Consider the following 15,289-nt stretch of genomic DNA (forward strand, 5'->3'; position numbering starts at 1 on the left):
TCTTTTTTAGATTCTTTTCCCATATAGGCCATTACAGAGTATTGAGTAGAGTTCCCTGTGCTATACAGTAGGTTGTTATTATCCATTTTATACATAGTAGTGTGTATATGTCAATCCCAATCTTCCAATTTATCCCTCCCCCCACCCTTACCCCCTGGTAACCAGAGGAATTTCAAAGTATTTTGGGACCATATTTTGATGCCACCATATCACCCTTAACAGCTCCTTCTCCTTCAGCTACAAATTCAAGTCATCATTATGTCCTGATGATTTTAGCCCTCCAACATCTCTTGAGTCTGTTCATCTTTCTCTGTTTCCTCTGCCACCTCACCGATGTAAGCTGCCTCTCCTAAGCTACTTCCATAGCCTCCGACTGGCTTTGGGAGCCTGTTTTATCCCTTCTCCTATCTGCTGTCCACCCTGAAGCCAAACTGATCTTTTCAAATGAAATTATGACCATGTCACTACCCTTACTCAAAGCTCTTCAGTGATTTCCCATTACTATTAGGATAAGACTCATATTGCGAGGACAGATTCTCCTAAGTCACGTTTAGGCTCTATAAACCACTGAAATGTTCCCCCAAATCCCAATATTTCAGCACCTAGACTGCCTCCTATACCTTTACACCTTGAACATTACAAAAATGTTTGTCATATCACATCCTGAACTTCTTGGTCTGGAAAAATATTATCATCAGACCTACCTGTCGTGTCAACACCTTCCTTTCTGTCTAACCTTAAAAAATCACGAGTCCTTTCTCTCCATAAAGCCTTCCTAGGTAACTTAGGGCCCCAATAATTTCTTCCTGATTTGAATTTGAGGTCTCAACCACTTTTTTGACCCTCTGTTATACTGCCATTTAACCTTTCACCCACTTTGGGACTTGTTTTCCTAAGCAGCTTGGGGATAAGAACTACTGCTTATGCTTTTTTTTTTTTTTCCCCCTTGGTATCATAGTTTCCAGAACAAGGGCTCACAATATATGTTTGGTTTTCTACTATCAAGTTATAACTTTCCGGTCCTCTTTTCCTCTCCAACTCTTTTCATTGAGTTCTCTCCTCAAATCTAAAACTCCCTTTAATCCAACTAGGGCATCCATCTTACCAAGCATTCTCAGATACTACTATTGACCTTTAAATTGTGAGACTCTACAACGTGTGCTAAACATAAACAACTAGATTCTTGTCCTTGGTGATTGGTTTTCAGGGGGCTGTTCTGCTCAGTTATCTCCTTTATAATTTTCCTTTCTCTCCCCTCCAAATCTAACTTAACTTTCTACCTGGACAACTTCTCCAAATAAGGCTTCTTTCCAACCAACACCTGACCTCTAACCAGCCCCACTGCCTCCCCCAGTTTCCATTTATAAGCCCTGGTTCTCTTTTCTAAGACGGCCTCCAAAAAGTCCAGGGAAGGCCGCCCAAGTCCCACTCCCGCAAGACCACTAGCATTCTGGGGGCCAGAGGAGGAGAGACTAAAAGAGGATGGGCCCACGGAGGCGGGCACTGAGGAGTGGGAAGGGCTGGAGAAGGGGGCCCGTAGAGGGTGGCGACCACGACGCCCACAGCCGAGCCCCCAGCCCCACGGTCTGACCAGAACAGAGACTGCCGGGCACAGGAAATGGGGACCCTGCCCCCAACATCCGGGACCGGAAGTGAGCGTTGCTGGGACACGGCCTTGGGGCGAAGGCCACTGGGGAGGGCTCCGTGTTTGGAGCGTGCCCTTGGATTCGCCTCCTTCATTTCCAAATTGGAAGAAACTTACAAATTGTGCTGATGTTGCAAATTGGCTACTTGTCCCTTTATGCTCCTCACCATATTCCTTGGGCTGAAATCAATCGTCATACTCAAATTGTGACAACAAAAGTTGTACTGAGCAGGATCTTGTCAACCAAACCAGGAAACTTAGACAAGAGACTGGCTGAGAGCACTTGGCAGTGCCCTCCTTGCGATGAAGACTGGGATAAAGATTTGTGGAAACAGATCAGCACCCCATTTCTCTGGGGCACAGCCATCTAGTATAGTAACAATAGCCCTGCAAGCAACATAGTTATGGAATGTAAGCCTAATCTGGCTTCAGGTACCTGCGTTCCCAAGTCTCTGCCTTATGTTCTGCCTGGGGAAAAACAGTGGAAATCCACAGTAACTGAATATCTAGCTCACCAAATGCCAGACTCTAGAGGACTCTTGCTTCTTCCTGCTACCAGTGGGTTCTTCATTTTTCTCCTAATTTAATTATAGAAAGATAGACATCAGTGATTTTCTAACTGACAAGTACCTTTTCTCTCTCCCTCCTTTGAGTGCTCACTCATTTGATGAAAGAAAGAACTCTCTGTGTATGTATAGCTGATTCACTGTGTTATAAAGCAGGAACTAAAGCACCATTGTAAAGCAATTATACTCCAATAAAGATGTTAAAAAATAAATAAATAAAGTGTATCCCTTATAGAAAGTCCAAAAAAAAGAACCCTCATACTCAAAAGAACTGCTTGAAATAAATCATAGATTGTAGATAGCAAAAAAAAAAAAAAAAGACTCAAATTGCTGTCATGGCCTCTTAGACTTGGGCCCATCCCATATTTCTGGCTGCACTGGGAGTGGTATAATTTCGGAATTGCTTTGTAGGAGAACCTTGAGGGGTGAAGTTTGGCAGATAGTGAAGTTTGTCCTAAACTTCCCTGATGGCACAAGTATGATGTTTGTACTTGGCCTCTGTGTTTATTTGGAGTCATCATGGGAGGCTAAAGGATATCACACAGGGGGAATCACAACCCCCCCCAAAACAACCCCTTTGGTTCCATCTCTACACACTGGCTTGTTTTAGTTTCTGGAACGTGGCCCACCTTCTCCTGTGCCCTGACCTCTGCACAGTGCACTTCTCTCCCCCACTCACCTCTTCCCCTGTTTTCTTGTGGTTCCCTCCTGCTCATCCTCCAATGTCAACTCAAAAGGCCCTTCCTAAGGACAACCTCTCCTCATCCCCAAATCCTCTGTTATATCCTGTCATTGAATGTGTACCACTTGTTACCATGGTGGTTTTACATTTGCCTCTGTGATTATGGATTTATTATCATTTGACTCACGCAGAGGATCAGACACCATGAACGCAGGAACTGTGTCTGTCTCTGCTTGCCCTTTTGTCCCCAGAGCCTGTCAGAGTCCCTGGAACAGGGGCATCCAGCAGCCATTTGCTGGGTGGGTGTTAATGAATGAGTACCTAACCTTTTGATCCTCACCAGGCAGCAAGCTGGTTTACTCTCAGTGTCTCCTATCCTGTCTCTCTTCCCTTCCTTCTTACTCTGTCCTGCTTCTCTCCAAGCCTCAATTTCCTAATTGCATTTGTTTCTATCAACATTACCCATCGTTTCTAGGGATGGATGGATGAGAGGGGTTAATTAAGGAAATGGATTTGCCCTGCGTGTTAAAGGAAGAGAGTCACTCACCGTGTCTTCCCTCCCTCCCCGATGGCACCTGTGTTTTAGCAGGGACTTCAGCACCTTCACTCAGCAGTGGGCATTTCAGTATTGAGACAGCCAGTGGAGGACATATTTGACTTGGAGGTAAAGTTTAGTGGCTCCTCAAACTACCCCACCTTGGCAGCACTCAGGTTTTGTCTCCATGTCCTCCCTGCCTGCTGGGCTTGTCTCTGTTCCCAGATTGCTCTGTCCCTGGAGCAGCCCTCTCTGTCCAGGGCACCAACTGTCACACTTGGCACCCACCTCCTTCCTGAGGTACCTTCCTCCCCTGCCACCAAGGGACCTTTGGGCTGCTTCCTCGTTCTCTGCCCTGGTGAGTCAGGGATGCCATAAACACCTGGCATGGGCAGAACATGGTGACAGACAGACGCTCCCACTTAGGACTGTCACAAAGTTCACTGGGAGAGAGGCATAAAATGTGGAGGGCAGGGCCCCCAGTCAGAGCTCAGTGCTCCACACCTGCCACCGACTCCTCTCTACCTCTGTACACATGGGAACAGGTGACTCTTGCTGTGGCAAGGCGAGTCCTCCACCTATGCCCTTCCCCACCCAGCCGGGGGTCTGGCTCCACCTGGCTTCTCCTCTATTTTTAGTCTCTTCCTTTCTGGGAGTTCCATCCCTATAACCTAGGAGCCTGCTTAAGTCTCTCCATCTTCCATCCCAGAGGGGATGAAAGAAACCTTCTCAAGATCTTTCATGGCCCTCTGGCTCCAGCTTTCCCATCTCCCCATGTTACGTGAGCTCCTTGACAAAATAAGCTGCCCTCACCTCTCTACTTCCTCACTTCCTGCTTGACATATAAAACTGTAACATGGCTTTATGGTTACAAGAGTACCGCATGTCTGCTGCAGAACATTTGGAAAATAAAAATACGCAAAGAAGAAACCCATCATCCCAGAATCCAGAGATAACTGGTATTAATTCTGTATTTGGTATTTTTTCTTCTAAGAATTTGCTTCCTCTCTGTGACTATGTGGAAGTGGGATACTGTTGCATGTACAGTTTTGCATCCTGCTTTACTGTCTTCTATGCACAAGTTCAACATAGTGAATTGAATCCCTTGGGGGCTATTTCAAGTCCCACCTCCTCAATAAGCCTTTCCATTAAAATCCTTCTTCCAGGTCCCTCCCCTCTCCACCCACCCACCCCCAACCCCTACACTTCACTCCTTATCATTTGCACTTAACACTTAATTAGGCTCTATTAGGATGCTGGCTGACAGTGATGCTGGCTAACTGCTTCCTAGGCAGGGACTGTGTCATGAACCACTCAATAAATAAAGTCTTATTAGCTCCCAGCTCTGTGTACATACCTTGGGGTGGGAACTAGCAAGCGATGGGTACAAGAGAAGTCTGAGACACAGACCCTGCTGGAAGGAGCTGCCATATGATGAGGAGACACGGTCCGCACACATAGACCCACACTGACATGAGAATGACGTGTGCGTGGGGTACATGCTCCCTGAAGCGCTTCAGCGAAGCCAGTAAGGGCTGGGATGGTCCAGGTGGATTCCTGGAGGAGGTAGGGCATGAAGATGCCTCTGATCATTTTCCCAGGGCCTTGCGCTAAACTAGGGCTTTAGGAAAAATTCATTAAATTGACTGGAATTCATAGATTCCTAAAGATCCACGTTGAACAAAGAGTTCCTCAAACATCCATGGAGTTCTAACCCCCCTCCCCACCTCTCCATCCCTCCTCCCCCACCTGCCAGTCTGAGAGCCTACAGGAGTCATTCCCACCTTGTGGGGGGCAGGACAAACCAACATGCACATGCGTGTGTGAGCTGCACCCCTTTCCCTAGAGACCAGCGCTTTCTCAATGTCAGAGCATGTATCTAGTCCTGGGGTGCGATGGGCCCCTTCTGGCCTCGGGCACCTCCTCCCTAACTAAGAATGTGGTTTCTCTGAGCGAATGGATTTTGCTAAGTGGAGGCATTCCTGCCAGTTTCCCAAGGGTTCCCATAATGTGCTGTGTATGCCTAAAGCCGCCAGTCCGTCGAGCACTTCATTATTCTCCTTGGATGTATTGCCTTCTGGTTAGCTCTCAAGAGACACTTTATTATCTTCTTAACAAACCTTAATTATTTACAAGCAATCCTGGAGGCTTCAAGCTGTCTCTTCACACCCCACCCACTTAGGGAGGTTAAATGACCTTTCCCATTTCCATCTGGGGCTACTTGCAGACTTGGCATCCCCTCTCTGGGCTCCTTTTGTTCTTTATTTAATTTTTTTTTTTTTTGACATTTTCTAACAATGTGTAAGGTAAGTTCTTCAACCATGTTTCTCTGGTTGCAAATCCTACCCATCTTTTAAATTTAAGTTCTCTAGAACTCATTCAGTGTGCTGTCCAAGAGCACTTATTTGAGCATCTCCTATGTGTTAGGCAGTTTTTTGAGCCCTGAGGATATGAAAAGGAAGGAAAAACAGTGTAGCAGAGCAGAAGGATATGACAATATAGAATGCTGGCATAGTTCTTGCTTATGTGCCAGGATGAAGGTTGTGCATGCTAAATATGTTGTCATCCAACCCTCACAACAACCTTGAGTTAGATAATATTATTATCCTCATTTTATAGTCGAGGAAACTGAGGCACAGAGAAGTTAATTAAGTTGTGCAAGGTTACACAGCTAGGAAAACTAAGAATGAGGACGCCAGCCTGGGCAGTTTGGCTCCAGCGTTTGCGCTCTTGGCCACTCTGCCATATGTAATAAACCCTCATGAGAGAGTACTAGGATGAAGGTACTCGTGGGTGGTATCCATGGCACAAAGGACAGAGTCATCTACTCTGCTTGAGAGCCTTTGGGCATTTTCTCTAGGACAATGTATGTGCTTAAAATTTCTTCCTCAGCAAACTCCTATTGTGCTGTGAGATTTTGATTCCTTCCTTGCAGGTGAAAGCACCTGCTCTTCCAATTTGTATACCGTTGGGAAGGTTAACACATCACTGAACTATTTGTTTTTAACACCTTATAGTGAATTAGCTTATCAGATGGATGGTCTTCGTGAGTATCAGAAGAACTCAGCCTTGAGGAAAAAAGGAGAGTGGGGAGGGAGCAGGAAAGAAAGAATACCTCTGGAGCATGAGGGACACAGCTGTAGGCAGCAACAGGATGGGAGAGCTGCAACTACTGGGGAGAGGGTGGGTTCTGGCAACTGGAAAGAAGATACCCAGTGTAGATCTGTACAAACAAGTAGAAAGGGAGGTTGTTAGAAGGCTCTAGAAGCAAACTTCTCCACTTCCTAGTTTTCTGATGATGGATTAGATGTCCCACCTGGTACTTTTGTCTCATCAACTGAGTAGGATGCAAAGATTCCACAGAACAGAAAAACGAGGGCCACAGAGCTAATAAACAGTAAGCCTATAGAAAGAGGTGAAAGGAACTGGGTTTATTACAGTTTATTACAGAACTGCGGGTGAGAAAGTTGGTGATTGCAAACATCAGAATCCTCTGAGCTTATGATGGGAAATTATTGAGAAGTTAAGCCAGATGTCTTTACTGCCAGTGATGTCAAAAAAAGAGGATACTGACTGAATCAGTGAGAAGGATTTGATTAGCTGTGGAGGATTTACAGTGATGGCTGTTGGCGTGAAGGTCTTAAACATAGGATAAATTCTCATCTAGGATTATGGAAAATGTGTGTCTCAGGGCACCAGATCAGCCTTTAAAGATCCTTCTCAGGTTTACAAATAGCATTTAAATAGTGCTCTATACTTGTTTGAGATTTTTTCCTTTTCTTTATGAGTTCTTTCTCATCCATTCATTTCAATCTCTTCCCTCACAAATTAACATAAAATAACTTTTACTCGCTTTTGTAGTGGTCTCTAAAATTGATCTATTCTTTAGTTATAATCATTAGTAATTATTATTCCTTTATGGTAGTTCACTTATGGTGGTGGTAGGTAGGTTATCTCTTGTGATTAACTTCTAACTAAGGATGTGCCTCAACAAAAGACTATGGGATGAGAAAGTGGAAGTTATTCTATATGAATATATAGAGAGAGAATATATTGAACACACAGATACATAATGTAACTGTCATATGTTGAGCACTGATTATGGGTCAGGAATCATTGTAAACAAAGTACACATTTCATGTTATTTAATCTTCAAACAACCCATTTTTCAAGTGAGGACCCTGGCACAGAGAGCTTAGGTAAACTGCTCAAGGTTATACATTTAGTAGATAAAGGAACTGGAATTCCAATGGACGCATTCTAGCTCTGGAGCCTGTGCATTTAAACTCAATGCTATGCTACTTCCTGAAATGGCCATAGAGAAGTTGTGTACTAAATATGGACTGGTACAGGAGTGGCCCAAGATAGCTGCATAGAAAGACCCTGAGCTCACCTCCTCCCACAGACACACCGAATCTACACCTACATATAGAGCAATTCCTCCTGAGGAAGATCTGAGGGCTGATTAAACAGCCACTGCACATAGAAGGACAACATAGAAATGGGTAGGAAAGACAGAGATGTTGTATCCATGGGAACCCAATCCCCAACACAGCAACCTGCAGTAAGGAGGGATATTGCTGATGGGCCTGAGTACGAAATTGCCCACCCTGGGAAACAGCATAAAAATCAGCAGTTTAAAGGGTATCCAGACTATATAGGAAGGAAATCCATTTACTAGAGCTTCTGCCAAATGGGCGTCACTCACACTGTAGTCATAGGTCCACCCAGATTCAAGGGGTGGGGACATAGACCCTACCTCTTGACGGAGGAGAGTCAAAGTCACATGGTAAGAAGAATGTATGTGATGAGAGATACTGATGTGGCCACACTCTTTTTCTCATCTTTTTTCTGATAAACTTATACAGAATAAATTCCCCTGGGAGAACCCTCTCTCTCTTTACCTTGACTTAATCTTATTCATCAACTTTCTTACCATATTTAAGCACTCCATAAATATTTGCTAAATAAATGAATAAATCATCATCATCACAACAAAAAAGACGGTGGGAAATATTTATTGAGAGCGCTCTATGTGCCAGGCATTAAGCAAAGCATTTATACATATTATCTCGCTGAATTCTCCCAACAGCTCTGAGAATATTAGTGTCCCTTTTTATAGATGAGAACTGAGGCTGACAAAAGTTTACACAGTGTGTAAGAGGTGGGGCTGAGGCGCAAAGCCAGGCTTTTACCCATCACACAACGCAGTTAACTTTGTTGAGATGCTGTGGGATGGGGACAGGGTGAACCAAGGTGCACGTGTTTGTCTTCACCCCGGGCCTGGAGGAGAACAGCTGGCGTGCCGTGGCCGAGATCTCAGTTGCAGTGTGTCTAGCTGTGGCTGGAAGAGCGTCACTGGCCATTCCCTCTGAGGTCCAGTGGGCAATGCGTATGAATGCCCATGTCAGTTACTTCCCACTTTCCTTCCAGTCTGGGTGACTGTCCACGCCATCTCTGTGGAAACCCCAAAGGACGTTCTTCGGGCTGCTCGGGGAAAGAGCGTTACCCTTCCATGCACCTACCAAACTTCCTCCCTCGACCGAGAAGGATTTATCCAATGGGACAAGCTTCTAAGGAGTCATACGGTAAGGATCTTTAAAAAGTTGGGAGCATCATGAGTACCACCTGACCATGACCCCTTGGAGGATAAACACTATAAAGCCATTCAATAAATGTTAGGCAGAATAAACCTAGTTAGCGCCCAGGCTGGGATGGGTGGGGAGGGAGCAGTGAATATTGGACCCGGGGAGGGCCGTATTATGCCACCTCAAGTGTGAAAGAGTCACCTTCCCCAAAACATCTTTCTGTTGGTCAGTCTCAAATGACGTAAACTGTATCATTCCTTTTGATTAGCATAGCGCTCTCCCTTGAGGCCAAATTTTGTTATAGTTTTTTCCTGTTTGGGTTCTTTTGGGGACTATGGGAAGATTTTATTTTCTGTTTTGGAATAGATAGTAATCCCATGGTTCAAAAATTAAAACATCATGAAAGTGCACATTGAGAAGTCTCATTCCTACGCCTGCCCCTCTTGTCCCATCTACCCAGTTTCCATCCCCTAATCCTTCTATCTCCCCATCCTCCCCAGCAAGGCTAATTTTCACTGGTACTGGTTCTTTGGGGCCAGCATTTATTCTGATTGATTGGTATCTCTGCTACAATCATTCAATATTGTGAATATCACTTTTGGCTAAGATTTAGCTTCTTGTGTATCCTTCCAATGATTCTTTATGCCAATTCAAGAAAATGTGAATGTATATATTCACACACATGAAAATGCATCTACTTTTGACCCTAGAATCCCAGTTCCCTATTCCCCTCACCAAAGGCAACCACTATTACCAGATTTGGGGGTGGACTTCCATAGATGCTCCACATGTATACCATGCACACACAAACATAGACATATATTTACATATATGTATATGAATATATATGTTTATATAAACTACATGCATACTGTCCTCCACTTGGCTTTTCTTCCTCTTAATATACCTTGGAACTCTTTCCATATATCAGTACATTTATATCTATCTCATTCTTTTTTAAATATTTGCATTAAGTATCACATTTTATGAATGCTCTATATGTATCAATGATGGACATTAGGTTTGTTCCCTATATTTTGCTGCTACAAATAATGCTGCAATAAATATCCTTATATATATGTCTCTAGGTATATTTTAAATATTATTGTAATTATTTATAAATATATATTTATATATAAGATAAATTATTAACAATGAACTTCTGGTTCAAAGGCTATGTGAATTTAAAATTTAGATAAATAATGTCAAATTACTTTCATTGGATGTCAGACCAATCTTCATGTTCACCAACAACAGTGTAGGCACCTACACTGTGTGTTACTCTGTAACACAGAGTAGTCTCAAACTATTTGATATTCGCCAATTTGATGAGTGAAAAAGTATCTCATTATTGATCAAATTCACATTTCTTTAACTGTAAGAAGAGGAACATCTATTCATAGTTTTTTTTTTTTTTTTTTGGCCACGTGTGCAGCATGTGGGATCTTAGTTCCCTCCAGTGGGATGGAACCCATGCCCCATGCAGTGGAAGCATGGAGTCTTAGCCACTGGACTGCCAGGGAAGTCCCTATTCATAAGTTTTAAAGTGGATTCTACTTTTAAAATGCACACATGCCTGGCATTAGATCCCCAACTACTCAGAGTGAAAGCATTTAGCTTTTTCCCTGACAGAAAAGAAAGGGGAACCCAGGACACCCAAGTCCTAAAGCAGCAGGGCCGATGAGAAAGGAGAGCAAATGTTGGCCTAAGGCACCTTATTGTCTGTTGCCCAAGGCACCCTGATGGGACAGAGCACATGTCCTATCTGTTTCCAGAACCCCAGGAAAAAACCTAGAGAGGTCAGCTGCTGCCTTTAGCTTGTAGAAACTGAAGACACGTTCTTTCACCGTCACATGTATTCAGCAAACAAGACATTAGGTCCCTGGCAGGCACGCTTCTGAGTGCTGAGATAAATACTAAAGATCTTTTGTTGACTGATGGATCCCTCACTTCCTAAAGGATTTGAGGCAATCCTGTTGAGAGCAAGCAAGGGTGCAGAGAAAGGGATTTAACCTATGCCTCAAGGAGATTATTGTGACAGGTCCTAGCAAGGGTTGGGGAGTGACCTGGGGGAGATCCCAGGAGGGGGAAGCCTTAGGATAGCTGTGATTGGGAGGAGGGTTGGGGCATGAAGAGTCCTTGGCAGAGCCAGTAGGTCAGAAAAGAACTGAGCTGGGAAAGACCAGCATCCACAGATGGGTCCACAGCCCAAGACAGGTCTTCATCTCCGACCTTGTTGCTCCTCCCCATCTCAGCCAAGCTTCCTGAGTTATTTGCCCCTACCAGGGTTGTTGCCTGTGGTTGGGCAGATCATGCACTTGGGTACCCAGCCCAGGGCGCATGACCGCCATTAGCTTGGCAAAGGTGTGTCTGTCCAACAACTAGAGCACCTTTTCCTGATTTGCATAAAGAGCATGCCCAGGCATCAGACCTGACACTATGTCTCCACGCTCTCTTCCCTGCCCGGCATGGTCTGCCTTCCCCCCTAATGCTCCACCGAAATCACCAGCAGCTTCTCTTCTGTTAAATTCAGTGCGCTGATTCAGTCCTCATCTTATGTCATTTCTCCCTAGCTTTTCCAACTATCAACCACTTTCCTATCTTGTAATCTCCCTCCCTTGGCTCTCTGGTAGCCTTGTCTTGGCTTTTGCTCGTATCTCTCTGACCTCTCTCTGACCTTTCCAAATGAAGTAACTTGGGGACTTGCCATTTCTCTACTCATTTACCCATGGCTCGATGCCATCTGCTTTGCATATATTATCTACTTTAACTCTCACAAAAATCCTATGATACAAGTGTTATTATCATTATCTCCACTTTGTAGATGAAGAAATGGAGTCATAGAGAGGTCAGCATTTTGCTCAAGGTCATGGAACTAGTAAGTGGCAGAACTGGGATTTGAATTGAGGCAGTCTGGTTCAAAAGTAGTGATCTTAGCTAGTACCATGTTCTGTTTGATAAATGATAAGTATATCAATGAATAAACAAATTCCAAAGGCGAGAGTCAAATGAATAAAGGGGGCTTGGAAGCCAAGGATGGCTACCTAGCACAAGGCCTGCACATAGTAGGTGTTCAATAAATATTGGTTGACTGAATGTCTGAGAACAGACAATGAACTAAAATGGAACGGGTAAGAGGTGCCAGAGGTTACAAGAGGTGAAAGCCTCACTCACACGTGCTCCTCTGGTATGAACTGCCTACCTGCCCCGGGCTTTCAATATTTTCACTAAAAACATATATATACATCATAAGAGGAATCCACAAATGGACACCATGCATAGAGCTCTTTGTTCTGCAGGGTTGGTGTGTCAGTGCACCTGGGCCTGGGAATGGTGGATGAGGGTAGTCAGGACAGCCTGAAGCATCACGCCACGGCCTTAGGCTGAAGACCAAGTGGTATTTCTTCTTCCTCACAGGAAAGGGTGCTCATCTGGACATTTTCGACCAAAACCTACATCTACGGTGAACTTTATGAGAACCGTGTCAATGTATCGAGCAACGTCGAGCAGTCAGACGCCTCCATCACCATTGACCGGTTGACCATGGATGACAACGGCACGTACGAGTGCTCCGTCTCGCTGCTCTTGGACCTGGATGGCGTCTCCAAGTCACGCGTCCGCCTCTTGGTCCTGGGTGAGTGTCTCCTTCTCCTTCCTGGGGTGGTAGGAAGAGGGGCAGTGAGAGGAGCAGGGCACCCTGGTGGTAAGGTAAAGCCAGGGAGCAATGCCTGACCAGGAGCTAAGACTCCTCCCCTCGCCCCGTCCGTCTGGGGGGTTGGAGTGCTGCTCCTCCCCCTGGAACCAAATACTCTTCTGTCTGGGCAGACAGCTCCCCAGGGCCAAGGTCAGGGCTGATTTGGAGTGGTCCCTGGGGCTCAGCCTTGGAGATTCTGTCCCTGCTCTGTCCAGTGCTCTTTCCTTCACACCAGCTCCTGCCTTTTTCATGCCAAACTTACTTAACAGAAGAAAACGGGAAATCCTAGATCCTACTGTAAAGACTCTCACTGCCTTGCTTTGATGCTGGGGGCCAAATAATGACTCTCTTACAGGTCAGGCATCTTTCCCAGCCCTAAATTCAGCTCAGCAGTAGAAGCCCTTCACACCACCATCTCCCCACCCCTCCTCTCCAACACACCATTGATCAGGTTCTACTGCTTCTGAAATATGTCCCATGATAACATTCTTTCTACACAACTAGCTTATTATTGGAGTTTATAGTTTTGGAATAATTGAACAATCACCTACTCTTAGTATCTTCATTTTGCAGATGAGGCCAAGAGAAAGTAGACACCTGACTCAACGTCAAACAGTTACTGGAAAAACTTTAGTGAGCTCCCAGCCTGTCTCTGCTCTAAGAAATGGCCCCCACTGTGGGAGGTAGCAATACTTTAAAGCAAAGCAACGGATCATGTTTCCTTCATTTTTTCCCCTTTACACTACATAGTGGGATTGTATTTTTCATTACATAAGGTGGCTGCCTGGGTTTTTGAATCATTGTAGTGAGTCAAACAATAAAGCCCTGAATAAAGGATAACCTCCTCCTTGCACCCTACTACTAACAAGGTGACCAAGGCTAGTACATGTGTGTATTCTTCCACACTCTTCTCTTCTCTTTTCAACACACACACACTTTCTTTTTGTTTCTTTACTTTTCTTTAAAAAAAAGACATCATATTATAAAGATTATTCTGTAACTTTTTCTTAATATTTCATGCACATTTCTCCAGATCAATGCATACAAATCTACCTATTAATAGAATACATTACCATGCATGGATGTACTATGATTATTCCAGTGTCCCATACTGATGAGCATTCTCAGGCTGTTTCCATTTTTTTTTTTGGACCAACAATACTGACTCTCTCTCTCTCTCTCTCTCTATATATATATATATAATGTATTCTTTCACTGTGTTATCTTTGTTTCTATTGGATAGATTCTTAAAAGAAGGATTTCTATTGCTTAACACCATTGGGCATCAAGGAAATACGAATTTAAAAAAGTAGAATTTCTAGGTCAAGGACTATGCCTTCATTAAACGTTACTCCATACCGGCAAATTACTTTTCCCCAAAGCAACTACTACTGTCATGAGCATTATGTGATCATGTCTGTTTTCCTATATTCTTACCAGTACTGAATATTATCAATCTTTTTAAGTTTTGTAAATTTTGTTAATTTGCTAGGTGAAAAAAAAATCAGTTCAGTCCAAGTCAGTATGCTAATTTAACATCCAATAAGCTTCACACCTCTCCTTAACTTTGTGCTGACCCCCTAAATCTTGGGGCCCAGCAGTGGAATAAGGGCTGGGTCTGTCTTCTTACTCTCCTTAGTCCACCTCCTCCCACCCCCACTTCTGGCTCCTCTGAGGTCATGGCCAAGGGAGGGAGTGTTAAAGGGAAAAAGGCAAGGCCATGTTCACCTAGCCAGGCCACTTACCATTTTCTCTTGGCTAACCCCAATCCTAGCAGACATCCCACTACTGCTTCTTTTGTGGGGTGCATTAGTGGGTCCTTCAGCACCCCCCAGGGATCCACCTGACACAGGCAGTGTGCGCACCCACCGGCCAGACTCTCACATCCACCACCCTTTTCCACCCTCCCCTGCTTATGGCAATTCCCTCCTGCTCTCCGCTGTACACTCTGGGCTCCCCTTGATCCAGCGAGCAGCTCTCTGGGACCGAGTCCCTTCAGTATGACAAGAATCAGCCTCCATCATTACCCTCCTAAAGCTTGCATCGGGGAGGGCAGATCCCTCTCACTGCTGCACTCTCCTCACCCCACCACTGCAGTCTGCTCCAGCCAGCTTCTCTGGGCAAGGGGCACGCACCATAGTATGACTTCAGCTACCCAGGGACATCTATAAAGCCCTTCCATCATCACGCTCCAGGAGGAGCGCTGCAGGGACTTACCGATTTCTGTCCCTCAGTGAACCTCAGCCAGGAGTGAGAGATGCCAGCTCTCGACAGTAGACAACTCCATTCTCCATGGGGGATTCTCTTGGTTCCTCCCTGGCTGGGCCTGAGTTGAGGGGAAATACCTCCTTCCCCTCCCCTAAGAGAAGGGGGGAGATGCTCATGGATCCCTATTCCTGAGAATCCTCTTTAAAGAAATCTCCTCCCAGATGAATCTCTAGCCTTCTGGGTGAGGGTAACTGTTAATCAGAGGATTTGCTCTTGGGAAGGTCACTGGGATGTTTCTCATGCCTCTCCTCAGTACTTACCATTCAGAGCCTCAACCTGATGGTTTTAGTGGAAATTCTGAGACACAGGAG

At 44.8% G+C, this 15,289-nt stretch overlaps 1 protein-coding gene across 1 annotated transcript in view; it reads left to right on the forward strand.

Annotated features, from left to right (window-relative positions):
• Window positions 1–15,289, forward strand: part of GPA33 (glycoprotein A33) — a 50,431-nt gene that overhangs the window by 9,774 nt on the left and 25,368 nt on the right. The window contains exons 2-3 of the mRNA XM_082438716.1: window positions 8,862–9,016; window positions 12,434–12,650. Coding sequence (XP_082294842.1) covers window positions 8,862–9,016; window positions 12,434–12,650 — 372 coding nt within the window. The remainder of the gene's footprint in view (window positions 1–8,861; window positions 9,017–12,433; window positions 12,651–15,289) is intronic.

The sequence above is a fragment of the Balaenoptera physalus genome, assembly GCF_965194825.1.
Source record: "Balaenoptera physalus genome assembly, chromosome: 1".
In the NCBI taxonomy this organism is placed as follows: domain Eukaryota; kingdom Metazoa; phylum Chordata; class Mammalia; order Artiodactyla; family Balaenopteridae; genus Balaenoptera; species Balaenoptera physalus.